We start from the raw sequence: 25,923 nt of genomic DNA, 5'->3' as shown, positions 1-25,923 counted from the left end.
GAAAAGAGAAAGAGAGAACACACAACAGACATAAGAAGCCCAATGTGTAAAAGAAACGCGAAGCTTTTTTTTTTTTTTTTTTTTTTTTTTTTTTATACTCTATTTCATGATATTGGTACAACCGCTACCTTAACTCTATAAAGTAATGATCTTATAGTAATAGCACCATTTAACCTTATCTGTAAAACGTTCTTGTCTCCCCCGTGATTTCAACATAGAAAGTCATCATGATTAGACATAACATATCCAATCAGAGAAAGTAGGATGATGGGGCACCCTGCCTCGTCGTCTAAGCTTTCATACAACTAATCGATTTACCCCCACATTGACCGCCATATGAAATAAAAAGGAACATAGTCATGTTGACTTTCAAATCAAAAATCCAAACACGAAGCAGACGCAACGTAAAGTCATGGGCAGGAAAATTATTTATTTTGTTCCAAGGGTACAGATAAAAAAAGAAAAGTCGACAATACATCTGTGCCACTTGCAGTTATGTGTAGGTTATAAAAAACATTGCAAAATCACTCCTGATAAGTCCCTTTTTTTTTTCTATTTTACTTTCTAAGTTACACTATCTTTACGTAGAGAGATAAAATAAGCTTTTACTTGCTACTCTTGCCAGTAAACGTCCAAATTGCTTTTTCTCTATGTTTTTAGGAAGCTCATACAAAAAAGTAGTAAATACCTTTTTCCTATGGTTTTTTTTTTTTTCTTTTATTTACAAAAAGCGTTTGACGTTACTGAATGACAACAGAGTCTAAATATTGTTGTATATAGCCATAACTCTCCGCTACATCCTCATCCCTCCCTTCATCATCCATGACCACAGTGGTTTCCTCGTCGTCCTCTTCCATTCCCCCTATTGCCGCTGAAGAGGATGTTGTGGGTGGTCCTGCAGTCATCTCACGCTGCGGATGATTTTCATATTCTTCCCTTATGTAGTTTAATTCAATGTAATTCAACGTATTTAAATGAGGATAATGGTCAGCTGTGACAGAAGTTGGAGGGTAAGCTCGGATAGGTATTTCGGGGAAGTCATGCTGCGTTAAACCACAACTTTTCAATCCAAGTAACCTCAAATGGTGGCAATGGCTTATCAAATGGCGTACCCCGTTCGCCGTTAAATGCCGACAAAAGGAGAGATCCAGATGATGAAGGGAGAATGACATATGAGTTGCAATCGCTTCGAGTGTGGCATCAGTAATAGCACATTCTAACAAAAATAGACCACGGACGTGAGGATGGGTTTTAATAAAGGGTATAATAGCGTTGTCGTCAATCAGGGTGGCGCCACCTGTAATAGAGAATTCCTGTAATTTTGACAAGCATGCTTTAGAACGTTGATAGCGATGATAAGAATTATTATCAAGTCCTATTGTTGTTGTTGTTGTTGTTGTTGTTGTTGCGTCGCTATTTCCACCCCCACCCCCACCCACCGCAGGGGGAGTGGTGGTTGCAGCACTTGCTGTTACCATGGATCGTATAAAATCATGATTAATGGTATCACAACAGACTAGGTTCAAATGAGTCAAAGAATGCAAACAAGAGATGTCATAGGCTGTATCCGACGCATTCAGCCATTTACAGCCTGATAAATCCAGATATTCAATAGGCATATCAACAAATGGTAGCAAGGAAATAGATGTTAAATTGGAACAGGATGCCAGCGTGAGTTTTGTGATATGCCGACAATGGCATCCTAAATTATGCATTGAACGATACGTGACAGAGGCGCCTGTGACGCCAAACGATTTTAATTGCTGACATTGCCGTGATAAGGGTATAATACTTTTGTCTGTGAGCTCCTCTGCCTTTCTTATTTCAAATACTTCCAGGTTGGGTATCAAAGGTAACAACTGAAGCAGGTCGTCGTCGTTTAAGGGTAATTTATAACCGAATTTCAGTGCACGAACATATTCGCCCTTTTTGGAGAGCTTTAAGCATTTTATTAGTTTGTTTAAATTGCTGTTGGAGGAAAGAATAGGCTCTCTCCATAGTTCTGGTATAGCTGCTGCATTAAAGTCTTTATTGACAAAGGAACAATTATATTTGGCTGCTTGTTTCAATAAACTACAAATAAGTGATATAATCTCTCTGGGAAGATCCATAAATCCTGCCATACTGTATTGTTATATTCTGACTTGGAGAGTTTAGCTGCCAATGACGGGGTTGCAACGAAAGAATAACAAAAAAAACAGCATTCTAAAGGGGAAAAAAGGGAAAATCTTCAGCCTGTTTGAAATTTCACACCCAAAAGAGAAAAACGTAGCCATTTTTTCCGGTAAACCTATTTCGGACCGGACACTCGAAATTATTCACACTACAATTAAAACCTGTTTTGCTGGTTTGAACTTGACAGCCAGCAGACGAACAACATTGGGTGGTGAAGCGGATACACTGGAAGGAAGCAGGCGTAAGTTAGTGTATCCTTCCTTTTCCCCTTTCCAAGGTAATTAAAGTAAATATTTAGTAAAAAAGCCTATGCAATCAATCTGTAGGGTGTGTGTTCGATGCTCAGCGACGATGTATAGATTGAAATCGTCAATTGATATTACACTGGATGAATGGAACTTAAAAGCAAAGGATGGATGAATTTGAATTGATACCAGTCTGTCTGTCAACATGGTTCGAATCACACACATCGAAGAATGGGGATGATGAATTCAAAATGGCAGCCGATGTACATATAGAATGTCCCTATTTGCTCTCAACACGCACGCACACACTATCTTTGATTTGCGTAGGTGAAGTCGATCTGGAAAAATGGTATAATCTAACGTTGAATTATATCGTTTTTTTTTTCGCTTTTCAGTTATAACAATGGGTGCCTACAAATATTTGGAAGAGCTCGCTAGAAAGAAGCAATCTGATGTCGCTCGTTTCTTGCTCCGTGTCCGTTGTTGGGAATTCAGGTTAGCTTCGTTAAAAAAGTGCACCTGCAACAAAAATGAGAGCGATTCATATTCATTTGCTAATCTCAAATAACTTTATAAATAGACAATTGAACGTCATCCACCGTGCCTCTCGTCCTTCTCGTCCCGATAAGGCTCGTCGTTTGGGTTATAAGGCCAAGCAAGGTTACGTCATCTACCGTATCCGTGTCCGTCGTGGTGGCCGTAAGAGACCTGTCCCCAAGGGTGCCACCTACGGTAAGCCTGTCAACGAAGGTGTTAGCCAACTCAAGTACCAACGTTCTCTCCGTGCTACTGCTGAAGAACGTGTTGGCCGCAAGTGTGCTAACCTCCGTGTCTTGAACTCCTACTGGATCAACCAAGATGCCACTTACAAGTACTACGAAGTTATCCTTGTTGATCCTTCTCACAAGGCTATCCGTCGTGATCCTCGCATCAACTGGATCGTCAACGCTGTTCACAAGCACCGTGAAGCTCGTGGTCTCACTGCTGTCGGCAAGAAATCTCGTGGTCACAACAAGGGTCACCTCTTCAACAACACCAAGGGTTCTGGTCGTCGTGCCACCTGGAAGCGTCGCAACACTCTTTCTCTCCGTCGTTACCGTTAAAGACTTTATCCGCCCTATTTTATTGCTTTTTCATTAAACAGTAAAGTAACAACTACAGCTTTTTTTTTTGTCAATTGTATTATAATGGGCTTCCATCTTTCTTTGGTTTCGACTGATCGTTCATTGGCATTGCATGGTGAGTTTTTTGCGTGTTTGTGCAGGAGTGTGTGTGAAAGGGCATATATACTCTAAGCTGACGGCTTCCATTCAACGAGTTCGTTTAACCTTATTTCTGTTACTTTTTTTCACATGTATGGGGAAATTGCTGACTACAGCATATTCTTATGCGGGGGAAACAAGTTGGGCTTTTCAGTTTTTCTTCCCCTCATTTTACTGTTGTTCTTTATCTTCTAACCTATAAAATAGATCGCATCAAAAAAAAACATATAATGTCTATCCATAGCACAGTTCCCCAGCTTGAGACGATGGAGATTGTATTGTTTCCTAATGGTGTTGCAGAGATTGCGCACAATCGACCTAAGCGTTCAAATGCTCTTTCTCCCCAGTCTTATCGAGTAAAAAATAGTATTGCAATTTTATCAAAGATGGTAGGACGACCGTCCAATTAAAACGTTAGCAATGATAATAGGATTGGTTAAATGCGTTAAGATGGGCAGCTCAGAGTGACAGAGTGAAGATAGTGATTCTAACAGGACGGGGAAGATATTATACCTCAGGGCAACAGTTAGAAATGCCTGATGCAAGCATACAGAATTTAGAAGAAGAAATGGACCAAAGAAGACAAACAACAACGTAACTATAATGAAGAAAGAAAGCTTAATATGTGTAAAAAGAGTAGGCTTAACAACCTTCCTATGCAGTGATGTTGTATCTGAAATGATCAAGTTTCCAAAGTTGATCATCGCTGCCGTCAATGGTAAATAGAATAATTGTTTGTTTACTGATCTTTTCGTTTAACGACTTTGCAATGAACGCATCTGTGATAATTGATAGGTCCAAGCATTGGCTTTGGGACAACCACTCTGGCATTGTGCGATGTTGTTTATTCTGTACCTGAAGCAACATTTTCTACTCCGTTCATGAAATTAGGTAAGAAAAAAAAAAAAAAAAAAAAAAAAAAAAAAAAAAAAAGGATCGCCGTAGTCCATCCCTACTAACCCAGGGAATATCTGTTTCTCAGGATTCTGTGCGGAAGGATGTTCTTCGATATTACTACCAAGGTTTGTGTCTTCCAATCTACTTTACAGATGCTGGTTTTTGCCATTAACCAGTCCATATCCATTTAGAATTATGGGCCAATCCAAAGCAAATGAAATGCTTGTACGTTCATTTTACAGTTATTTTTAGCCTAGCATACCACAAATGGTAGTAACAAATTTGATTTGTATCACAAAATGTAAAAAACAGCTTTTAGGAAGGACATTTAATGCACAAGAGATGGTAGATTGTGGATTCATCAGTCGAATTTTGCCTGCTCAAGGGTTCCGTGAAGCTATTTTGAGAATTGCAGATGATGCGTCAAAATTCTCCTCAGAAGCTATCAAAGTGACGAAGGACCTTGTGAGAAATATTGATCGTGATCTTTTGGAGCAAGTCAATCAAAATGAAATGTCTGCTTTAAAAGATCGTATGAACAGTAGTGATTCTTTGGAAAGCATTATGCGATTCTTGGGTAACGAGCAAATACAATTCCATTGCCCACATCACATTATGTTCTATGTAACTCAAATCCCCATTTCTGTCCTGTAGAGGAAGCTGCTGCGAAAAAGGCAGCTAAGGCAAAAGCTAAATTGTAACACGCTTTTTCGGAAGCAGTGATACTAGTCAATGAAAGAGACAACTGTTTAAATTCATTGAGAACCAATAGTAATAATGGACACTGTATTGCTTTATTTTTATTTTGAAGGAAATAATCTATTTCTATACAATCAAAATAAAGATGTCTTATGTATGCATAAAATAATTATTTATTTGGGCAAGGATTGCATCTCTCCCTTCCTTTCAACAATTTTAAGCAGATAAAGAGCCCCTTTATACATGAATGCAATGGATTTTGCACCTATACAACACCGAGCATCTGTAATGTGTGTGTGTGTGTGTGTTTGTGTGTGTCGTTCATCTGCCCCTTGTAACTGGTTTTTTTTTTCTCTTTTTTTTTTTTTTTTTTTTTTTTTTTTTGTGTTCTTCCTCAGATCAAAAATAAAGAGCCCTTCTTTTCGTTCTTTTGATTTCTTTCCTTTTCCTTCCTGTTACAAGTTTTTCCATCTATTTCAACTCAATTTACATACAATCATAATATGAAATCTACAGTTATCTTTAAACTTATAGCTGCAATTGCAGTTTCTTCTGTATCAGCCCAACAAGCTGCAAGTTCACCAACTGCCGGAAGCTCCATTTCACCTGTCGTTGTTGTTGCTTCAGCAACAAGCTCTATAAGTACTCCTGAAGTTCCTGCTGCCACACCATCTTCTACTTCTTCATGTCCCGTTCAAAGCACGTACGTATACTGAGAGCGAAGAAAAAATAAGGGAATTTCAGTTTTTCGCTTAATAACATCCCTTCTTTTTTGCACACGCCGATTTTCAGATTTGAGTTATGTTTAAAGAATGAAGATAATTATATCAAAACCTGTCAAGAACAAGGTAAAAATGCTAAGATTATCTGCGTGAAGATCAGTGTTGACTAATTGCAATCATTTGATGCTTAATATCTGCATAGATTATGCTTGCTTGTGCAGAGTAAGTTTTACCTTTTTTTTTTTTTTTTTTTTTTTCCTCAAGATAGTCTCAAAATCTAACAAAGAGATGCACCGAAACATCACAATAGTGGCATAAAGAAAAACTGACTTGCTGGAATAATTGTCCCCACGATTTGGGCCTTCCAAACCAACAAGCTTTAGTGAACGACTACTGCTCCAGACCTGGCGCCAATGTGTAAGTTAAACCAGACAAATAGTGAAATAGAAAGAACAGCCAAACACAGTAGAAGCTTCTCATGAACTGATCATCGGTTTTCTTTTTTTGTGCAAGCAGCTCTATTGCTCCTTGGACAAGTAGTGCTCCAGCTACTTCAGCTACGCTTGCGCCCACCCAGGTTGCTGTCAATACACCATCTTCATCACCTACTGCTGCTACCAACAAACCATCCAGTGCCTCTAACTTGCTTGCTCACCAAAGTGGAGCTGTGCTAGCTGCTGGTGCTGCAGCAATTGCTGCGTATATGTTTTTGTAATAGGTGGTAAATCACTTGGAGATTTTCAACCAATACTCTATTCATTGAAAGGTTGAAAAGTTAAGTCTAGATTGAGAACCTACTGTCATTGCCGTCGTAACGGAGAAAAAAAAAGTCTTTCTTTTGTTTTCTGGTTTTTTTTTTTTTTTTTTTTTTTCTACTTCATTATGTACTACAATTTAAATTTACCTTTTAAATGATAATAAATAACTACAATATCATGCTTTATTTGTCACAGCTTAAATTATACAGAAAAATTATGATGTGCAACATACTGTCTCTGTGCAAAGCTTGATATTTGTGTTAGCATACCGTAACTTTCAATGCCGCTCGATGCAACGCTATTGTGGACTCATTTTGCGGATATATATGCCGTTATATCTGTTGTACATGCCGCTCCATTGAAATCTGGATTATATCCGTGTCATAAAAATGCTGAAAATGCATCGGATTTTTCAAAAAAAAAAACAAAACAAAGAAAAGTAGAGGCAGGGGCATGTACGCTTACTCATGTATTGTTCTGAAGATGGCAACGATTAAATGTAATAAATATTGTGTAATGTTACTGACAGTTTATTTATACAGGACAGGTTTCTATGCTTTATTAAATATTCATTAGAAATGAGCTTCATCAGTAGTAAATGTGACTACACACGTAGCTTCTTTTTCATTCCTTTCCAGAAGGTATGTTGTTGTTGCTGCTGTTGATATTCTTGAGTGTCATCCTTATCAAACCACTCGCTCGATTCTATCTTTTTTTGGATTAGATCATAGTCATCCGGCTTCCAAACAGATAAGTCATCAATTTCCTTAGAGATGGAAAGTCGCGCATGTAACTGCTCGGTAAACTCTTTATAATAGGTTACTTCTGCGAATTCAGCTTCAAAATCGGACTGTTTCGTATCTACAGACGAAGCTTTATCAATAGCTGTATTGTTATTGAGCGCATTCGTTGTTATTTCACTTGTAGTATTCGCCATGGCAGCGTCAGGAATGAGAGTCTTTTGTTGATGTACTGATATTGCAGAAGAAGTATTGGATGAAGTAGGTACGGGTGGAAGGGGTATCGAGGGTGGAGGTGATGCTGGTGGTAAAATAGCGCCATTTAATCGGAAAGTATTGATTGATCTCTGATCTAATGAGGTAGTCGTTGTATAAGAGGAGCGGGCAGAATTCGTGGTTTTTGTATTTGGACCGTTATAATGATGATGGTCTACACCTATCATATCTTTATATACAGAGTTATTCATACTTTTAACACTGGAATTTTTCATTAACAGTTCTGTATGCTGCTGCTGCTGCTGTTGTTGTTGTTGTTGTTGTTGCTGCTGTTGCAGTAACTGCTGTATTTGCAATTGCATTTGCCGTTGTTTTAGCTGTGCTTCATAGACCAGTTCATCTTTTGTCAGTACTTTATCCAAAAGCGACTGAACTTTGTTATCAATATAAAGTGATTGTGCTGTATTCTCCTTTTGTATTTCTCGGGCCACGCTTGCCAATTCGTTTATCTTGATTTCTTTAGCAGCAATCTCTATCAATAAATGAGCAATGGTTGATTGGTAATCTGATTTTGTAGCCTTTAGTTCTTCCAGTTCTTGTCTTATGAATGAGAGCTCCACAACATGTTCAACAGCAGAAACTGGCTCTGCAGACACTTTGTCTTCTATCTCATTGTGGATGGTTGCTGTAGAAGCAGTTACTGTCGATTCAAGTTGCTCCGTTAATACTCTTATTAACATATCTTGCTTAAGAATAACGTCGGACTGCGTTTCGTTTTGGTGTTGTAGATCAATTAACTTTTTGGAAGTTGTGTCAAATAAAGTTTCTAACTCCTGAACACGTTTTTTAAGTGGAAGTTCCTTTTCAGCATTTATTGGCGAAAGGGAGACGATCATGTCTATCGTATCATCTTTATTATCGTTATCTATATCGTACTCCATTTTGCTCGTGGCTGTGGTGGTAATCTGAGAATTGACAGTAGGGCTAGATAGGCTGTTGTTGCTACTGGTTGTTGTTGAGGGGTAACACATATCTGTGCTAGTAGTGATTGACAAGGATTGAGACCCTGACATTTGTTTTAGATCATAATTTTGGTGGTGTTCCTTCTTGCTACTGAGTCTTATTGTGGAAGGTGGAGTCAAACTTGTCGCATAGGCCGTATTACTAACCTTGTATGAATCCTGTTGGAAACTTTTATTAAGCACAGAGACAACAGCTAAACTTTTCAGTCTTTCCAATTCTTTATCCCTTTGACTGAGAATACTAGAAGGTCTTTTTGGTTTTTTGTCTTCCATATTGTTGTATTGAGAAGTAAAGGGTAAAAAAAAAAAAAAAAAAAAAAGAAAAGCTGCTAAGATGCTGTAAGGCAAAATGAGAATAGAGGAGACAAAACAAGAAAAAAGAAACAATAAAAAACGCCCACTTGATCTCATTCTTTATGTGATGCACAGTTACACAAATATAAAAATAAGTGATCAGCTTAATTATGTACATTCCACATGCTCAATACTTGTCTTTATAACGAGCTGCTTTTATTATTTTACATGCTCACTTGCAGTAAACATTTGATTAAAAAGAAAGATTCAATGAGGGCAATGAATTTAGGCTCTGGAGACTTCCTTGTAGTAATCGGCAAGAGGACCCTTTTGAGGGTAGAACTTAACGTAACAACCATCAGGTCTGAGCAAACCCTTGGAACGGGCTTCAACGTAGTCTTCACGAGAGAGAGGAGTGAAACCCCACTTCTTGGAAACAATGATCTTTTGTTGACCAGGGAACTTGTACTTACAACGTCTCAAAGCTTCAATGACGACAGCCTTGTTGGAATCCTTTGAACGAACAGAGAAGATAATTTGGCCAATGTTGACACGAGCAACAAGACCGTTGGGCTTACCGAAAGCACCACGCATACCGGTTTGCAATCTATCGGCACCAGCACATGACAACATCTTGTTGATACGAGTAACGTGGTAAGGGTGGACACGGATACGCATGTGGAAGGAATCCTTACCGGAGGTCTTGGACATGTACTTGTTAGCACAGATACGACCAGCTTCGAGAGCTTCGGCAGAAAGTTGTTCGTATTCATTGGAAACCAAGTGAATACAAAGAGGGAATTCGTCAACAGAAGCCTTCTTACGACCTAAATCGTAGATTCTAAGCTTGGCATCGGGGACACCACGATTGTATCTAGACTTAGGGTAAGGCTTGTTCTTACAATAACGATAACAACGAGCGGGACGACGACCCATGGTTGAATTCCTATATATTGTTGAGAGAGAATGATCGAAAATAGGTCAGTCCAAATGTCCCAATGCATCAATGTCATCGTCTGCTATAAATAGTCCCATCATTCTTGATCTTCAATGCCCCTCATTTCAATGTGTTGACATCTGAAATAATTCGCTGATAACATAGGATAATCCATCATCGAAAGCATATCATCCATTCAACGATATACTGTACAATTGTATATCATGTCCTCCGAAGTAGCCCCATCCCTTCAACTGTATGCAATATGTAGTATCACTTACCAAGTACAAAGTACAAAAAAGAGAAGGATCCACACTGTTTAGGTGCACTTCATCCATATACCCTCTGCCTCCTGCCAAATTTTCGCCCGCTGATTTCATTATCTGAAGCGAAGAGGGTGTCAGACAGCCAATTTCATTCAAATTGAACGGCAGTCCGAGCCGCGCTTGTGGAGGTTATTCCAGTGCATAAAAATGAAAGTTCAAAGCAGCCAATTGAAGTCTCTTATTAAATTCAAGCGACCTACTTCATATCTGTTTTCTCTTCAGTTTGTTTGACTTTATGAGCCATCAACATCAGCACGGTAGACCATCCTTTACGAGGAAACGAAAAACAGATTACATACCTGATGAACGATATGATGTCGATGGAACACTCATCAAAAATACTGAAGCTTTAAAAAAGAAGCGTTGGGATTTAAGGGACATTGTAAAATGATTATATTTCACAAGCTCCAGTTGACGACGACCATAACTGTAAACGAACTGAACAAAAAAAATTCTCGATGTTTGATTTAAAATTAGATAAAAAATCCTGAGATATATGAAGAGGCTCTAAAGAAAGCCCAAGCATTTTTGAAAGAAAAAAAAAACCAAAAGGACAGCATATTTTATGATACAGGTCATAACCGTCAACTATGGACCGAAGAGACAGACAGTCTGTTTTTCTCTCGTAAGGATCGTGGTCTTGTCGCATGGTTTTTGCCTCGAGGCTCGCCCATATATTATGAGTTTGAAGGTTATTCATTTTCATCTTTCACTATCGTGGCAATATAAGCTTCTCTGTAAAGTCTTTGCTGAATTCTTTTCTCTTTTTTTTTGGTTTTGTTTGAAAGGATTCTATTCCTCTCTGAAAGATAATTTGTGCAAGGACAAACAATTGTTAAAGTACCACAAGTCAGAGCGTATGAATGTTATACGTCAAGAAGGTGAAATGATACGGCACGCTGTCGTCTTGTTCCATGATTTTCAGACAAAGAAAAGAGAAAAATTGAAGAAGCAGATCGAGGAAACCAGAGCAGCTTTACCGGTGACACCTTTTGCAAACGCCATTGTGCAAACATTGAAGCAGCACCGTGTTTTGCTCATTGCTGGTGATACAGGTTGTGGCAAAAGTACACAAGGTAATTAGTCATATTAAACTAGCATGTATACACATGCTAAGTTACAGGCTTATACAGTAAGATGCTTTTGATAATAGTGCCACAAATTTTGCTGAATGCTGGTTTCAAAAAAATTGCTTGTACACAGCCTCGGCGTATTGCTTGCTCATCATTAGCAAGACGTGTTAGGTAGAAAAATTCCAACTCATTGCATATTACTGATAAACTAACCGATCTCTTCATTCAGCTATGAAACTTTAAATGAATATGGCACGGAGATTGCATATCAGGTTCGTTTCGAGGGAACTAAAACTAACAGAACACGAATATTGTTCTTGACAGAGGTATTCCAAAAAAAACCACCTCAACTTCACCTCGTTAAAGCAGGTATTGAATGGATCAACTCCTGTTAATTAGGGCTTACTATTGCGACAATATGCGGCAGATGATATGCTCTCAATGTATGATGTGATTGTAGTCGACGAAGTTCATGAAAGACATATGATGGGTAAAGCTGTTCCACTTTTTTCTATTTTATGATCTCGGATACATTTTGGCAAACTTCCTATTAGGTGACTTTTTGCTTGCATTATTAAAGAAAACACTAGCAAAGAGGAACGATCTTTATCTGGTCTTAATGAGTGCTACTATAAATGCTGAATTGTTTGCACAGTATTTTGATGCACCCACTTTGGTTGTAAGGAACTTTTAATACTAATTTGACTATGATTGCCACTTTCAAGAGATTACCACCATTCCTTTCTTCCTGTAGATACCCGGCAAGATGTACAGTGTCAAAGTTCACTATTGGGCCATGGGGGACGAAGATAAAAACTTGATAAATGATGCTGCCTATCGGAAGCGACAAGCTGATCCAATAAAGGTAATTGTGTTCATATATTATCATCCAGATCGTTAATTCACCAATATTCTTAGAAATCCATCCCTAGTCGCTCAGAAGTCGTAAAAGCGGGTAAATCATCCAAAATTTCAAAGCATTATTCTTGACTTCATCTTCACTAACAATTTACACAATAGCTCAATACATCAAAGTCTTGGATTATATTGATCAGTCAGCTCCAGTTGATGAGCGAGGAGATTTGCTTATTTTTATGTCTGGTATCAATGAGGTAAGCGGTATAACTTCCCATCCTGGTCTTTTAATGGTAGTGAAAAGCTCTAACTATCACTAATGACTTTCTAGATTGCTAGTTTGGCTGAGCAACTGACGGAATACACTGCAAAATCTAAGTAAAGTTTTGAATTAGAATAGTTATTAAAAACGTGTATGCTGATATTTTTTGCTTTAGGAAGTGGATAATTCTTATGCTTCACTCTTCCCTAACAGTTGAAGACCAAGAGAAAGTGTTCGACTCACCACCCGAAGGAGTACGTAAATGTATAATAAGTTCAAACATGTAGGTTTCTTTCAAAACTTCTATATGAGTAGTTACAAAATAGGAGGCCTACCTTTTATTTTTTTTTCATAGTGCTGAGACTAGTATAACCATTGATGGTATTCGCTTCATTATTGACTCAGGTACTTCAAACTACCTTCAATATAAAGTGCAATTGTAATGCTTGCACACTAATGCCACTTCTCCAACTCAGGAAAAGTAAAAGAGATGCATCATGATCCCAATTCGAAGCTCAGTCGGTTGTCAGAGTTTTGGATCTCTAAAGCAAGCGCTAAGCAACGAACAGGTCGTGCAGGACGAACAGGGCCTGGTGAATGCTTCCGCTTTTATTCAGAAGATGAATTCAACCATTTAAATGATTTTGCTGTTCCGGAAATCCAGCGCGAAACATTGGAACCTTTACTGCTACAGATCAAATCCCTGGGTTTCGGTGATCCTCGTCGATTTGATTTTGTAGAGGTAATGGCCCTGTTAGACATACAATTTTACTTGACTATATCACTCAACGAATAACTTTGGGTTATTGTTTATCTAGAGTCCGTCTATAGAACATATTAATTCGTCGATGAAATTCTTATATAACCTAGGTGCAATTGACGCTCATGAGAATTTATTAGGGTTAGGTTCGGTTTTAGCAAAACTGCCTGTAGATGTTATTGTTGGAAAGATGCTCATATTAGGTGTTGTAAGTAACGACCAGCAGGCTGTCAAGTAGATATATACGCATAGTCTTACTCTTTTCCCGAACACTAGGTGTTCAACATTGTTGACCCTATATTAACCATTGCCGCAAGCATGAGTGTACAATCACCATTTACAAGAGTGACACAATTCTCCAATAGGGACTATCTTCAAGTATGGTGACCACACACACACGCATTTATATAAATACATGTATATGAAGACTGTAAAGAGGCGACTAGGATAATAATGTTTTGGGCTTTTTATAGAATCGCAATACATTTGACTCAAAGGATGGTGACCCTTTCACAATGCTAAATTTATGGCAAAATTGGATAGAGATTAAAGCCGCAAAAGTGAGTTTAATATAGAAGAGAGATGAAGCTGTTAAGCCATTGCTGAGATAGCATTATCGCATTATAGATGTCTTCACGAAAATGGTGCAGACAGCATTTGGTGGAAGAGCACAGGCTGTATGAGGTAACTTTACGTAACAAATTTTCAATAACATACTCTCTTTTTAATCACTCGTTCTATTTGGTGTGTTAAAATAGATTACAAAAATGAAGAGACAGTTCGAGAAAGTTTTAAACGATTTTCAACCGGGCTTGCTAGAAGCATTACGCTTTTTGGGAGATGATGGCTCAGATGAGGAAGAAAGTAATAAGGTTCGTTATATAACGAAAGTCTGCTCAGTATACGCGGTTAAATCTCAAAGTTCAATATATGCAGAACGAAAACCACCGAAAGCGTGATGTACAGGAGAGGCTTCGTAGAGAAAAATTTGAAGAGAAATCAAATAAGCGTCGTCGTACGCTAACTATGGGTAACATTGGGGATGAAGGCATATGTAAGTGCTTAGTCTTTTTTCTTACCGTCAGTCTATAATGCCTAACAACTATCAATATGAAAATTAGATGAGCAGGAAGACGATTACGAAAAGATGGACATTCGTGAACTCGAGTTTACACTTATGAATAACATTAGACAACTTCGATCAAGAGCTCATACTTTATCAGAAAGAGAGATACAGATTATTAAGCTAATATTATGCTCGTCATTGTATCCGCAGTTTGCAATTGGGGACGAACATAACCCTTACAGAAAGAGCAATGAGTTAATTTTTCATACACAAGGTAGACAAGTATCTTTTTATTGCTTTTCACTAAATAAGCTAACTTACCCATATCACAGCAAAGAGCTTTTTGTCGATACATCCAAGCAGTGTTTTTTCAAATCATGCTGAATTGATTCAAGGACATACTGGAAAAGAAAGAAAAGGTACCCAATGAAAGAAGAGATAACATACGATCAAACTATTAACACTTGCATATCTATATTAGACGATAAAACAGTAGAAGAGTCACTTTACCAACAGCTGCTATGCTATCTTCAGCTATTGGAAACAAACAAGCCATTCATAGTGAACCTTACTCGAATTCCTGGTATTCATGCCTTACTTATGTTTGGCAAAACTAGTAAGCATATCAAATATTGATAAATGGCAGCTGCTGTTTTATATGCTAACGTATTTACATTTGTCAGTTGACATAAACACTGATTGTAGTGTCATAGTTGTTGATTCTTACTTCGTTATCAAATTCAGGACAACTCAAGTAGCTGAATTTGTTCTTTACCTTTCCTATCAGCTTCGTTCTGAATGGAATGAGCTTTTAAATCTTCGTATAAGTCATGGTTTAGGCCAGGTATAGAAAACTCAAGTTCTGGTTTTGACTTGTTGAATTTTATTAATGTAATTCGGATTTAGTCTTCAGACGAGCAACTAGGGGATATTGCATCCAGCCCTTCGATAAGAGATAAACTTCCCCTTTGTCTTAAACAGATTCTGGATGATGAGCAAAGAAAGCATACGACAGAAAAGCACATGAGGGATATGTGGACGCCAGAAACTGAGGCGCATTTTCAGCGGCAGACACAATTGTTAAATCGTAAGTTAAGAGAAATGCCAACTGCAAAATATACCTGCTCAAAAATATTGGTCGTAAATTGTAGGTAAATTAGCTGACTTTATGGAAACTGCGATATCAGCAGAGTTAAAAGTTGCCAAAGCTTCTGAACTCATGAAGATGGTAACATATTATTCCTTGGCATTAATTACTGAAAAAGAACAATGGTATTAAAGTGATTTATTTCCTATTAGTATCCCAAATACATTGAACCTGAACGAACCCCGGAAGAACAGAATTATCCCAGAGTCTGGAGTTCCGATGATGGTATTTAGACTATTTATTCAAATCATTTGTGAGTTTTTGTTTAAGTAACTAACAGTACTCACTTATATACAACAGTTATTCGTTCAGGGATACAACTCACACCATACATGTATTACGATAGCATTAATGAGCCATCATGTGCATCTGCTATACCTGAAAGCGCAGACTCGATCCCAACAAACATTAAATCCTTCTGGTTTTGCCAAGAATGTCAAAAAATGTTCTCGTTCAACAAAGAGGAAGCGAGGAACCACATTATGCTTAACCACCTTGATGAAGTTGCTGTTGGAAATAACGATGATAAAAATCCTTTACAAATAACTGCAAAGCAACAATAAAATTATGGAAAATAAATAGTTGTCACTATGATAGAGAAACAGAGTAGCAATCGTTTATAAAAAAACGATGAAAGGAAGGGTCTACTGAGAAACTATTTGGTTGGTGCCGTTGAAACTGTTTTGTATCCATTGACTCAACGAAAGGTAATCAGGACAATGCTACCGAGAACTTTTAAGTAAAATATTTACGATGAAATGACCAGTCCACCAACATCATCGGCTGTTTACCTTTTTTTTTTTTTTTGGGGGGGGGAGGGGATACGTAATTTATATGAGATTTTATTAAATACAAAATTCAGGATCTATATACAGAAGAAGAGAGTGTCTAAAATGGTATTATTGAAATGTTCATCAATAAAGACACTACAGTTTGAGCTCTTCAGTTTTCAAACGTGCGTAATATACTGCTCCAGCCAATGACAATAACATTCCAGCCAAGTTCTATGTTATAATTATTAAACAGACGTTGGTAAGCAATGTATTGTATTTACACACTTTCTCATTTAAGAGCTTACCAAGAGCGACAATGGGTTGCCAAATATAACATAAGCAATCAAAGTCTGGATGATGGTCTATTTGAATTTACAAAAAATTTTTGTTGAAAGAAAAGAACTTCTACATACAATTACGGCTTTTCGCATTATTACCTTCGTTACTCCAGCCACAGATAATGACAACGGTGATACTCGGATAAGTAATATTAGCATGATAACGTTGACTGAGAAGTTCGTCAAACTGGTAATGATCATTTGCACCCAAAACCCAGTTTCATCCCAGAACCATATACTTGTAAAAACTTTATCGAGCTCTCCAGATAAAAAGATAAGCGGAATCATTATTACAGTAGACATGATGGTGTTGTACTGGATAAGTAACCTAGTATGAATAATTTTTGCCCTACTTAGTCGTCCAAAATGTCGTATTCCTGCCTCTTATGTTCAAAATCACTCACCAAAAATCGTTTTTGAATGCAACCAAAGTCTTCTTCAAATAGATGCTATATATTGCCAAAATAGCAGGCCAACCTAAGCCGTAAAAAGTACTAACGACTGAAAAGTTCAAATGGCCGATAAATCCCAAGCACATACCGATGATCATAATGATACAGGCCGATTTGACGCGTTGTGAATTCTCCACGTGCAGCATTAAATGCGAGAATATCATTGAAAATGCGATTGAGAGCGAGTGGGTAAAATGATAGGTTGACACTTCAACATGCTGCAGAAATAGTGGATTAAAGATAATGACACACAAATATACAAGGGTTAGTGGTGCGATACGAATGGCGACGGAAGAGTTCCACCTTAACTTAGGTATACGAAAGTAGGATGGGTGATGTCTAAAAAGAAGTGATGAATTGGGTTGGGATCATACTGAATCAGGATAGAGAAGATAGACAAAGCCAAAATCCTTACGTTGGGTTTATGAAACTCCATAGAGCCATGAATATTAATGTGATTACAAGTTGGAAGAAGACAGTAATGAAGGGGAATGGGAATTTATACTCGGAATGAACATAGAGTAATTTATTGACGAAGGTCGCTAATGTTGAAACAGAAAGATATGATATGGCGGTAGTCGATATGGTGCTTGTAGAGGACGCAAACAGTTTACTACTTCGTCCTCTTTCAGATTTAGAGCCTGCTGGTAGGGGAAGGCCATTCATTTATGTTCTGACAATGTATGGATGGCAAAAGATCAATTATCAAATTTGAAGGATCGAAAATAGAGGATTTTATTGGTGACTGTTCGGCTTGTGTGAGCTTCAAGTAACAACCATGATCTTCAGTGGTATCGAATACACAAATTCCAACTACAGTTGACTTTAGAAAACAAGGTTTGTATAGCTGGTAATGGAAGCCTTTGATGTATGGTCTTGTGAGTGCACTCATCTTTGAACGCCTACTACGCTGGTGGCGGCTTCTATCTTCTCATAGAAGATGCTTGATGATAATGAAATTCCTGAGCGTTTAATGACAATGCCTGTCACTCCACCCTCCATCCTTCCATGCCAAAAAAGAGAAAAAAAGCGTACATTTCGCTGCATTTGCTTCATTTTTCCGTCAGTGCTACAATCAGCCGAAAGAATCATAGGATTAATGCCGCATTTGAGCGAGTAACTGTATTGTTCACTGTGAATCTTTTCTTTCCCACGATTTAGAGCTCTCTGAACTGCACAGTTTACTCCTTCAGTTTCAAAAAAAATAGTCAACAATATAAAAGCCTGCTTCCTACGTTTTCTTCCCTGCATTTTTCTCTCTCGCTAAATATATAACGCTGTCATTTTTCAAAATGATCACCCGATTTTTTAGACCTACAAAAATAGCTGTCAATTGTATTGCACTAGCTCTTCATAATACAGAACGGCGAAATTTTTCAAAAATAGCCGTTCGCTCTCTATCCACCTTCGACAAGCATCATTCGGTATTTGAAGCATTAGGTTTGCAGAAGACGAATAATAGGGGTGTTTTTGACGGTGAATGGAAAGGTTCAGGCGATGTTGTTCCATCTTATAATCCAGTCAATAATGAAGTTATTGCTGAAGTCGTGACGGTATGTATTTAGATAGATCTATTTATTTCTCACGTCTGTAACTCAAAAAGTTTTTGATTACGCCCAGGGCACAACGGAAGATTTGAATGTAGCTCTCGAAAAGGTAGCAGAGGCGCAAAAAATATGGAGAGAGGTAGTATAAAGTCAGAAGATCAACGTTAGCTGGTAAAGCTAAGCATTGACATTCGTCGGTTTGTACATTAGCTTCCTGTACCAAAGCGTGGTCATGTATTGCTGACCATGAGAAATGCACTTGTGGCGAATTTGGAACCGTTAGGGAAGCTTGTTGCTCTTGAGATGGGAAAGATTCTGCCAGAGGGCATTGGAGAAGTACAAGAGTATATTGATATTTTGGAATATGCATTAGGCCTATCTAGAACACTTCAAGGATCAATCATTCCTTCGGAAAGGCCTGGTCATGCTATGTTAGAAACATGGAATCCTTTAGGTACAGTTGGCATCATCAGTGCATTCAATTTCCCAGGTAAGGATTTGTCTATTTCCATCCTATGAGAGGAAGAAGGGCTGTTGAGGGCTGTGTGTAATATGTTTAAGAAGCCTTTTACGATAGTAATTCTAACATTTTTATGTCTTTATCCTTTGTTAGTGGCTGTTTATGGTTGGAACTGTGCCATAGCACTTGTGACGGGAAATGGTACTCTTTGGAAACCAGCGCCTACTACCTCACTGGTGTCTATCGCTGTGACTCGCATTATAGCGCAAGCCCTCAAGGAGCATAACCTACCGACATCTTTGTGTGCTTTGGTGACTGGAGGCACTGATGTTGGAAAAGCATTGGTTGAAGATGAACGCGCCCACGTTATCTCGTTTACAGGATCTACGAAAGTAGGAAGAGAAGTCGGCAAAGTCGTGCAAGGTCGATTTGGACGCTCCATCCTAGAACTAGGTGGTAATAATGCCTTGATCGTCACCGACAACTGTGATTTAGATTTGGCAGCTAGAGCCATTTTATTTGCAGCAGTTGGTACTGCCGGACAGCGCTGTACCACAACACGCCGTTTGATTGTTCATGAATCTGTGTATGACACACTTATTGAAAAGCTGAAAAAAGCCTATATGCAAGTCAAGGTGGGCGATCCTTTAGATGATGGCGTATTATGTGGTCCGCTTCATACAAAGAGTGCTGTTCAAGTCTTCAAAGATACAGTGGAAAAAGTAAAGCAGCACGGTGGAACCATATTATGCGGCGGTAACGTACTCAACACGGGTCATTTAAAGGATGGTAATTTCGTAGAGCCCACCATGACTTTCGTCACGCCTGATATGGAAGTCGTGCAAAACGAAGCCTTCGTTCCCATTTTGCATACAATGAAGTACAAAGTAAGAATATATTAAAATCAAAAAAAGGGAGGGGGGCGGGAAGAAAAGCTGTTCAACTAACAATGTATTGCCTATAATAGACATTGGACGAGGCTATAGCTATCAACAATAATGTCTCTCAAGGCTTGTCTAGTTCAATCTTTACAAACGACCCTGCCACCATCTTTAGATGGATCGGTCCTACTGGATCTGATTGCGGTATCATTAACGTGAATATACCTACTAATGGAGCAGAAATTGGCGGTGCATTTGGAGGAGAGAAAGCAACTGGCGGCGGCCGTGAAAGTGGCAGTGACAGTTGGAAGCAATATTGCAGGAGAGGTACCTGCACAATCAATTACTCTGGTGCATTACCATTAGCTCAGGGCATTAATTTTGGTTGAAGCAATTTTAGACAATAAAATTCAACTAAAAAAGTTTGTAAAACGAATAACATTTTCTTTTCTGAATAAAAAAAAAGTCACAAGAAAGCTAATATACAAGTTTATTTGAATTTCAAATGGTAAAGCTATTTAACAAAGAAGAAATATGTATTACAATTGGAAAAAAAAAGAAAATAGAAAAAAAGGTTGATGGAAACATAAAGAGGAATGGATAATGGAGTGTATAAATTATGAATATGTAAACTGATGGGAGTAAAAAAGTAATGTGATTGCTGTTTATGCAACGACCTAAAAGCCAGTATAAATGGCAGCACCACTACAAGGCTTGGTAGCAATGATAGCATCGTCTAATTCTTCTTCAGTGATGTTGGGGTACTTCTTTCTGTAGAATTCATTCTTGATAGCATCAATAAGCTTAGCGACGTTATCTTCAGTAGTCAAATGAACGGTGGAACCACCCCAGCCAGCACCACTGAGTCTGGAACCAAAAGAGCCGTTTTTACGAGCAATTTCACAGACATCGTTGATTTCGGGACAAGAACACATGAATAACTTATCACAAGATTCCTGAGAGGCATTCATGAGATCACCCAAAGTCTTGATGGTGGAGTCACCTTGACTGTTTTCACAAGCTTTGTGGAATTCGATGACACGGGATGCTTCGGACAAGACGTGCTTAGTACGATGAACAAGACGGAAGTAATCAGTCTCAACGGGGAAACGAGTCATGTATTTATCTTGGAGTTCTTTGACAGGAATATCGAGCATTTGAGAGACTTCGTCCAGAGTGTAACCATTATTGTTGCTATTGTCCTTTGGGTAAAACTCTTCGGCCTTCTTGAGAAGATCAGTAAATCTTTCAACTTCAGAGAGAGAAGAATCCTTGTAGTAGAGATCGTAAACCTCCTTGAGGGTATCAACGGCAGGCAAGTTAAGCTTCTTAGCAAGGAAAAGAGCAGCCATATGGGTTTCGACGACACGAAGATTGTAGTTACGAGGAGCAGTGACGAACTTATCAGCAACAACTAAAGTGTTGGCGATGACAAAAGCCAATTTGGGTGATGTCACGGGCAAAGGAACGGCTTGAGTGCGAAGCTTAGGAACAAATTCCACGTGAAGGGCAAAATCCTTTTCTGATAAAACGGATGCACTTTGATCCATACCACCAGAGTTAACACCAACGTTACGTTCGGCAACGATAGCAATTTCAGTGAGCTCGGTCTTAGAAATGGATAAATTGTTGGCAGTGACAACGGCTAAAGCAGAAGCACAGACAAAAGCAGCGGAAGAGGAAAGTCCACCGCCAGCGGGAACGGTACCGTCAACCATCAGATAGAGACCTTTGGGGGTATCCAACTGGAACTTCTCAAGCATACCCTGTTATAGAAAACATACATAGTATTCGTTAACAACTAATGTCGCTACTACACAACCGCCGCATAACTCTTCGTATGTTCCCAAAGTGAACAGCGTATACTATACCTTATAACCACACTTAAAGTAATTGGACCATTCCAACTTGGTAGAATCGATAGAAACCACCTTCTCCTTACCCTCATAGTCAAATTCTCTGGCAGGATACTTCTTGGAGTTAATGTTGGCAATACGAATCTTGGTATCCTCGTCAGTAGTAGAACCAACAATGATAACATCACGTTCAATGGCCATAGGAAGGACACCAAACCCACAATAATCGATATGTTCACCAATTAAGTTAACACGACCAGGAGAACGGACGACGAACTCGGGCTTGCGTCCATGGACCTTTTCAAATTGGGCAAGAAGATTCTTGTAACGCTTGCTATGAAAGAAGAAAATCAAGCACCGAGTTAATAATCCTGCAGAAATAAATTTGCCCGACCACACGTTCTGTTTCAGGCATTACTCACTCTTGCTTAGGGACAGCGCTAGGATCGTAGATCTTATCGAGTGAGTTGATAGAAGGTACAGGAGCAGACATGTTTGTATATTGAAAAAAATCGACTTCAAGCTTCAAGAAATGAGAACTTTGAAAAAAAAAAAATGGAAATCCTTGTGGAGAAGAAGTGGCTCCCCTTTATATAGTGGTTTTTTTAAAGCACAGGTAAAACTCAAAAGGATGAAAAAAGCATGCCCATAAATGGGTTTTAGGCGGGAAGTGACTTTTTGCTGAAGTAAGCAGAGCTTTACCACTACTTTAAAGTCAGTTGCCCTCGGAAGGGATCAACCCAGCTTTTTCAATTTCTGTCCTTCCCTTTCTGTTTTTCCAAATAGAATGCCTGAGGCTCATGCTTTGGGATGCTCATGCGTTGGGAGCTTCCAAAGTTGCAAATGCAGCGACTGAAAAAAATAGCATGAAAAAAAGTGAATTTTTTCAATTGCAGCCAGATCATAAAAAGGCTTTCTTTCTTAATATGTCGAATGAGCCATTTTAAAATACATACGAAACAACATTTATCATTTAAGCTTCATTCTTATTGTGGAGAACATAGTCTACCTGTTCAGAAAAATCCTAATAAAACCAGAAGCATGCCTCAAGAGCATCTATCCAATCAAATCTTCTGCAAAGTCAATTTTTGAAAGGGACGCATTGTCGGATCCACTTTTTGCCGCTGAATGCTTATTTTTGGCTTCCAACTCAAAATTTGCTTTTTTTGCTCATTTTTTTTTATTTGGAATCAAAGGGAGAGCTATTCGTCAAAAACAGAAATGAACATTTTTTTTTCTCTGTTTTTTCTTACTCCACACTGAATCGCATGCCATTGAAGACATACATCTGGCGTTATTGATTTTCTTACATACTGACTATTTTAATATTTAATACCGTTTCTTTACAGCAACAATATTTATTTGATTTTATTTTATCTGTGTCAAATCTGTTGTCAAGATTTTGAAAAGTAAAAGAGATTGTTTTGTTTGCGAAATCTGCTGGCAATCCCCAAGTGTTAAACTGTAATGTCTCTTTTTATAGATATAGCGAATCACTTGTAAAAAAAAAAGAGAGAATAATTAGAGCAGTGATTTATTATGAGCAACAATATACAAAATACAGGCAATAATCCTCAACCATGGGTTTTATCAGCAGGTATAAAGAAGGACAGTAATAACTTTGGTTTTATCTTGCTTTTGATTTACTGACCAGAGAAAAAACCTTACACGCTTTCTATCATCAAAAAAGCTCCTGGGCATGGAGCGTTCAATTATGCAGTAGTAAGGCCGCCTCATGGGTCTGTATTACCGATACCTCCTCAGCAACCATTGACCAATCATCAATGTCAACCTGTGTCGTCGCCACGAACATCCTTACAGTCTCCTCTCGCACATCAACTAACACCGCAACCCCATACACCGCCTTCACAGACTACATCACTTTTACTACAGCATCAGCAGCAACTGCAGCAACAACACCAGGCAGTGAAGTTTGAAGATCAAACAATGTCTTTACATAATCAAGCTATTGACTTTCAGCAGCAGCCGCCACGACAAGCACCACAACAACAGCAGTCAACATCAAAGCATAAACCTACAAGGGCAGTGATACCATCCAAAAGAGCAGCTCAAAATCGGGCAGCACAAAAAGCATTTCGGCAAAGACGTGAACAATATATCAAAGAATTGGAGCAGAAAGCAAAGGAAATGGATGAATGGCATGATGAATTAGACAATCTTAGAAAACGAAATAGTGATTTACAGAAAAGGATGGCATTATTAGAAAAACAAATTGTCTTATTGACTGGAGGCGATACGAGTAAAATAATAGAAATAGACAATCAATTAAGAGCAGAAGCACAAGCACAAGCACAAGCAGAAGTAGAAGCAGCAGCAGCAGCAGCGACATCATTATCAGATAACACAACGTCTGCGATTCTTTCAGAGAATGAATTAACACAAAGCCCGGAGCGAGAGTTACCGCGTCCACTATCTCAATCGACGGATCGGGATGGAACATTAGCAAGCAGTAGTCATAAAGGAAGCACATCTCCTGTGAGTTCCCGTTCAATGTCAGTAGCTTCAGGAAAACAATCACATACAGAATCTCGTCTTCGGAACGAGCAGTTAATCTCGAAAGAGGAGAATAGGAGTACTGTCATCAGTCATGATGGCAACAGTAGTAGGATGGAGAACAGAGGGTCTGAGAGTGAAGGAAGGTCATTCACGCCCGCATCGTTACAAATGCCCAATAAAATTGTAAATAATGGTATTACAACGTACAACGCATCTGACCAAGCTAAAAGGGCAGCAATGGACAATAGTATATCAGAATCACCAAATGATGAGAAACGACGGAAACTAGAGACTGCTGTATTCACCGGCACCACTATCACCAACACTACTACTCATACTCCGTCTACCACTGATCACGTTTCTATACCAGCTACACCACCAACACAAGTCATGAACACGAATATAAATTCAATAATACTACCTATTCAACACCAGCAGCAAGATCAGCAGCAGCAACAGCAAATTCAAAATCAACCTCAAAATGCCTTCTGGAATAATGCCGCTGCCAATCCACCCAATGCAAAACCAGCTTCAAGTACCGCTGGTAACAATGCTGCTGTTGGACTAAATGCCGTTATGGGCAACTTTGACCTTGAGTTCGATTTTGATCCTTTCTTTGAGGATGAATTTGGACCCACAATGTCGAACAATAACAACGACTTCTTGGCTAATGCCAATAGCGGACAAGTGTTGGATGATCTGTTTGCTATGCTACAAACTAGACAAAGACCACAAATTCCACTCATACCTACTGAAGATAACCTTGATTTAATGTCTGCTGCAACAACAACGAGCAACAATCACACTATAGGAAAGTAAAACGAGAAGCGTTCATGAATAGAAGTTGCATCACCAGTACCCATCATTATTAGTTTTTCTCTTTTTTGTTACCCTTCTTGCCCGCAATGTGTATCGTTCATATCCCCTTCCTTTCCTGTCGTTTCCTTTGTTTCTCTTCATTGAATGTACCTGTTTCTATAATATAATTGTAATTTTATCGTTGTAATAATACTGTTACGATAACTATAAACAAACAACAAAGCCTATGATGCAAATTCAGCTCGTTAACATTTGAAAATAAGGAATAATATTTTTACCATTTTTAATGTCAAAGGTTATTACGGGAGGAGAAAATGTTAGTCTTTGAGATGGCTTCCTTGATCCAAGAAAGTTTTTCCCGGAGGGGGTGGGGGGGGAGGTAAACGGAAGGGCGCCAGAGACGTTTCCATCCAGCCAGGTAAGATTCTCCTTCCGGCTCTTGAGTAAATTTCCTCTGTAACTCAACGCTTACAGAAAAATAACATACTCCGGTACAATCCTTGTTTGAAATAAAAATCCCGGTGCATACGGAAACTGTGTTTGCTGAAATATGCTTAAGTAATCAGGGGAAAACTGGGAATGGTGCAGCATCTTTTTATGTTTTGTAGTTGGAATTCATATCTTTTCTAACAATGCATGTACTCCACATTATTTTACCTTTTATGAAAGGCTAACAAAAAAAGGTTAAGAGTTGTATAAAAAAAGGATTGATTGAGCAGACAAACAACTGTTAGGGAACGCCTAGGAGTACACGAGCTGCAAAACCGATAGTTAAGCTTACAGTACTGATGGTTCCTTGAGAGCTTCAATGGACTTTGAGGCAG

At 38.6% G+C, this 25,923-nt stretch overlaps 12 protein-coding genes across 12 annotated transcripts; 7 read left to right on the top strand and 5 right to left on the bottom strand.

Moving 5' to 3' along the window:
* Positions 1-740: 740 nt before the first annotated feature.
* On the bottom strand, positions 741-1,715 carry BDF20DRAFT_813604 (uncharacterized protein; the record flags this gene model as incomplete). The annotated part of the gene is made up of 3 exons (XM_053076895.1): positions 741-811; positions 911-1,333; positions 1,466-1,715. 3 exons carry the CDS (start codon positions 1,713-1,715, stop codon positions 741-743), a joined length of 744 nt encoding a protein of 247 aa, XP_052939710.1.
* A 1,108-nt stretch (positions 1,716-2,823) lies between these two features.
* Positions 2,824-3,523, top strand: BDF20DRAFT_833204 (60S ribosomal protein L15; the record flags this gene model as incomplete). The annotated part of the gene is made up of 2 exons (XM_053078617.1): positions 2,824-2,915; positions 3,001-3,523. The coding sequence occupies 2 exons, from the start codon at positions 2,824-2,826 to the stop codon at positions 3,521-3,523; spliced, it is 615 nt and encodes a 204-aa protein (XP_052939709.1).
* BDF20DRAFT_855207 (ClpP/crotonase-like domain-containing protein) lies at positions 3,230-5,447 on the top strand. Its single transcript, XM_053080233.1, has 9 exons — positions 3,230-3,659; positions 3,799-4,038; positions 4,113-4,276; positions 4,345-4,400; positions 4,478-4,573; positions 4,665-4,704; positions 4,771-4,804; positions 4,892-5,156; positions 5,234-5,447. The coding sequence occupies exons 1-9, from the start codon at positions 3,657-3,659 to the stop codon at positions 5,278-5,280; spliced, it is 945 nt and encodes a 314-aa protein (XP_052939708.1). The 5' UTR covers positions 3,230-3,656; the 3' UTR covers positions 5,281-5,447.
* Positions 5,448-5,732: 285 nt separating this feature from the next.
* BDF20DRAFT_855204 (uncharacterized protein) lies at positions 5,733-6,869 on the top strand. Its single transcript, XM_053080232.1, has 5 exons — positions 5,733-5,981; positions 6,071-6,126; positions 6,203-6,222; positions 6,311-6,417; positions 6,517-6,869. The coding sequence occupies exons 1-5, from the start codon at positions 5,782-5,784 to the stop codon at positions 6,713-6,715; spliced, it is 582 nt and encodes a 193-aa protein (XP_052939707.1). The 5' UTR covers positions 5,733-5,781; the 3' UTR covers positions 6,716-6,869.
* On the top strand, positions 6,859-7,246 carry BDF20DRAFT_855201 (uncharacterized protein). The gene has a single exon (XM_053080231.1). The coding sequence runs from the start codon at positions 7,039-7,041 to the stop codon at positions 7,237-7,239; it is 201 nt and encodes a 66-aa protein (XP_052939706.1). The 5' UTR covers positions 6,859-7,038; the 3' UTR covers positions 7,240-7,246.
* Positions 7,247-7,269: 23 nt separating this feature from the next.
* On the bottom strand, positions 7,270-9,040 carry BDF20DRAFT_325657 (uncharacterized protein). The gene has a single exon (XM_053075203.1). It carries the CDS (start codon positions 9,007-9,009, stop codon positions 7,363-7,365), a length of 1,647 nt encoding a protein of 548 aa, XP_052939705.1. The 5' UTR covers positions 9,010-9,040; the 3' UTR covers positions 7,270-7,362.
* Positions 9,041-9,131: 91 nt separating this feature from the next.
* BDF20DRAFT_855197 (60S ribosomal protein L10-A) lies at positions 9,132-10,310 on the bottom strand. Its single transcript, XM_053080230.1, has one exon. The coding sequence runs from the start codon at positions 9,964-9,966 to the stop codon at positions 9,316-9,318; it is 651 nt and encodes a 216-aa protein (XP_052939704.1). The 5' UTR covers positions 9,967-10,310; the 3' UTR covers positions 9,132-9,315.
* Positions 10,311-10,488: 178 nt separating this feature from the next.
* BDF20DRAFT_855196 (P-loop containing nucleoside triphosphate hydrolase protein) lies at positions 10,489-16,253 on the top strand. The gene is made up of 28 exons (XM_053080229.1): positions 10,489-10,675; positions 10,771-10,984; positions 11,082-11,369; positions 11,447-11,537; positions 11,596-11,692; positions 11,766-11,856; positions 11,921-12,045; positions 12,121-12,231; positions 12,285-12,321; positions 12,387-12,478; positions 12,553-12,599; positions 12,659-12,766; positions 12,839-12,888; positions 12,960-13,225; positions 13,302-13,451; positions 13,520-13,621; positions 13,717-13,803; positions 13,871-13,927; positions 14,002-14,115; positions 14,180-14,297; positions 14,365-14,583; positions 14,642-14,728; positions 14,791-14,925; positions 14,993-15,153; positions 15,216-15,396; positions 15,461-15,537; positions 15,609-15,681; positions 15,757-16,253. Exons 1-28 carry the CDS (start codon positions 10,529-10,531, stop codon positions 16,017-16,019), a joined length of 3,588 nt encoding a protein of 1,195 aa, XP_052939703.1. The 5' UTR covers positions 10,489-10,528; the 3' UTR covers positions 16,020-16,253.
* Positions 16,254-16,264: 11 nt separating this feature from the next.
* On the bottom strand, positions 16,265-17,785 carry BDF20DRAFT_325444 (triose-phosphate transporter family-domain-containing protein). Its single transcript, XM_053075202.1, has 6 exons — positions 17,654-17,785; positions 17,435-17,611; positions 16,972-17,358; positions 16,667-16,895; positions 16,535-16,591; positions 16,265-16,460 (listed from the first exon to the last, which is right to left on the bottom strand). Exons 1-6 carry the CDS (start codon positions 17,683-17,685, stop codon positions 16,383-16,385), a joined length of 960 nt encoding a protein of 319 aa, XP_052939702.1. The 5' UTR covers positions 17,686-17,785; the 3' UTR covers positions 16,265-16,382.
* Positions 17,786-18,092: 307 nt separating this feature from the next.
* On the top strand, positions 18,093-20,365 carry BDF20DRAFT_325394 (Aldehyde/histidinol dehydrogenase). Its single transcript, XM_053075201.1, has 5 exons — positions 18,093-18,572; positions 18,640-18,705; positions 18,777-19,056; positions 19,180-19,913; positions 19,994-20,365. The coding sequence occupies exons 1-5, from the start codon at positions 18,312-18,314 to the stop codon at positions 20,294-20,296; spliced, it is 1,644 nt and encodes a 547-aa protein (XP_052939701.1). The 5' UTR covers positions 18,093-18,311; the 3' UTR covers positions 20,297-20,365.
* A 219-nt stretch (positions 20,366-20,584) lies between these two features.
* On the bottom strand, positions 20,585-22,256 carry BDF20DRAFT_814039 (galactokinase; the record flags this gene model as incomplete). Its single annotated transcript, XM_053076937.1, has 3 exons — positions 20,585-21,673; positions 21,779-22,097; positions 22,186-22,256. The coding sequence occupies 3 exons, from the start codon at positions 22,254-22,256 to the stop codon at positions 20,585-20,587; spliced, it is 1,479 nt and encodes a 492-aa protein (XP_052939700.1).
* Positions 22,257-22,940: 684 nt separating this feature from the next.
* On the top strand, positions 22,941-25,469 carry BDF20DRAFT_855176 (uncharacterized protein). The gene is made up of 3 exons (XM_053080228.1): positions 22,941-23,172; positions 23,247-23,360; positions 23,454-25,469. The coding sequence occupies exons 2-3, from the start codon at positions 23,303-23,305 to the stop codon at positions 25,097-25,099; spliced, it is 1,704 nt and encodes a 567-aa protein (XP_052939699.1). The 5' UTR covers positions 22,941-23,172; positions 23,247-23,302; the 3' UTR covers positions 25,100-25,469.
* The last annotated feature ends 454 nt before the right edge of the window (positions 25,470-25,923 follow it).

Source organism: Mycotypha africana (assembly GCF_025528875.1).
Source record: "Mycotypha africana strain NRRL 2978 chromosome Unknown BDF20scaffold_2, whole genome shotgun sequence".
Taxonomy (NCBI): domain Eukaryota; kingdom Fungi; phylum Mucoromycota; class Mucoromycetes; order Mucorales; family Mycotyphaceae; genus Mycotypha; species Mycotypha africana.
This window is presented reverse-complemented; position numbering and strand designations above follow the sequence as displayed.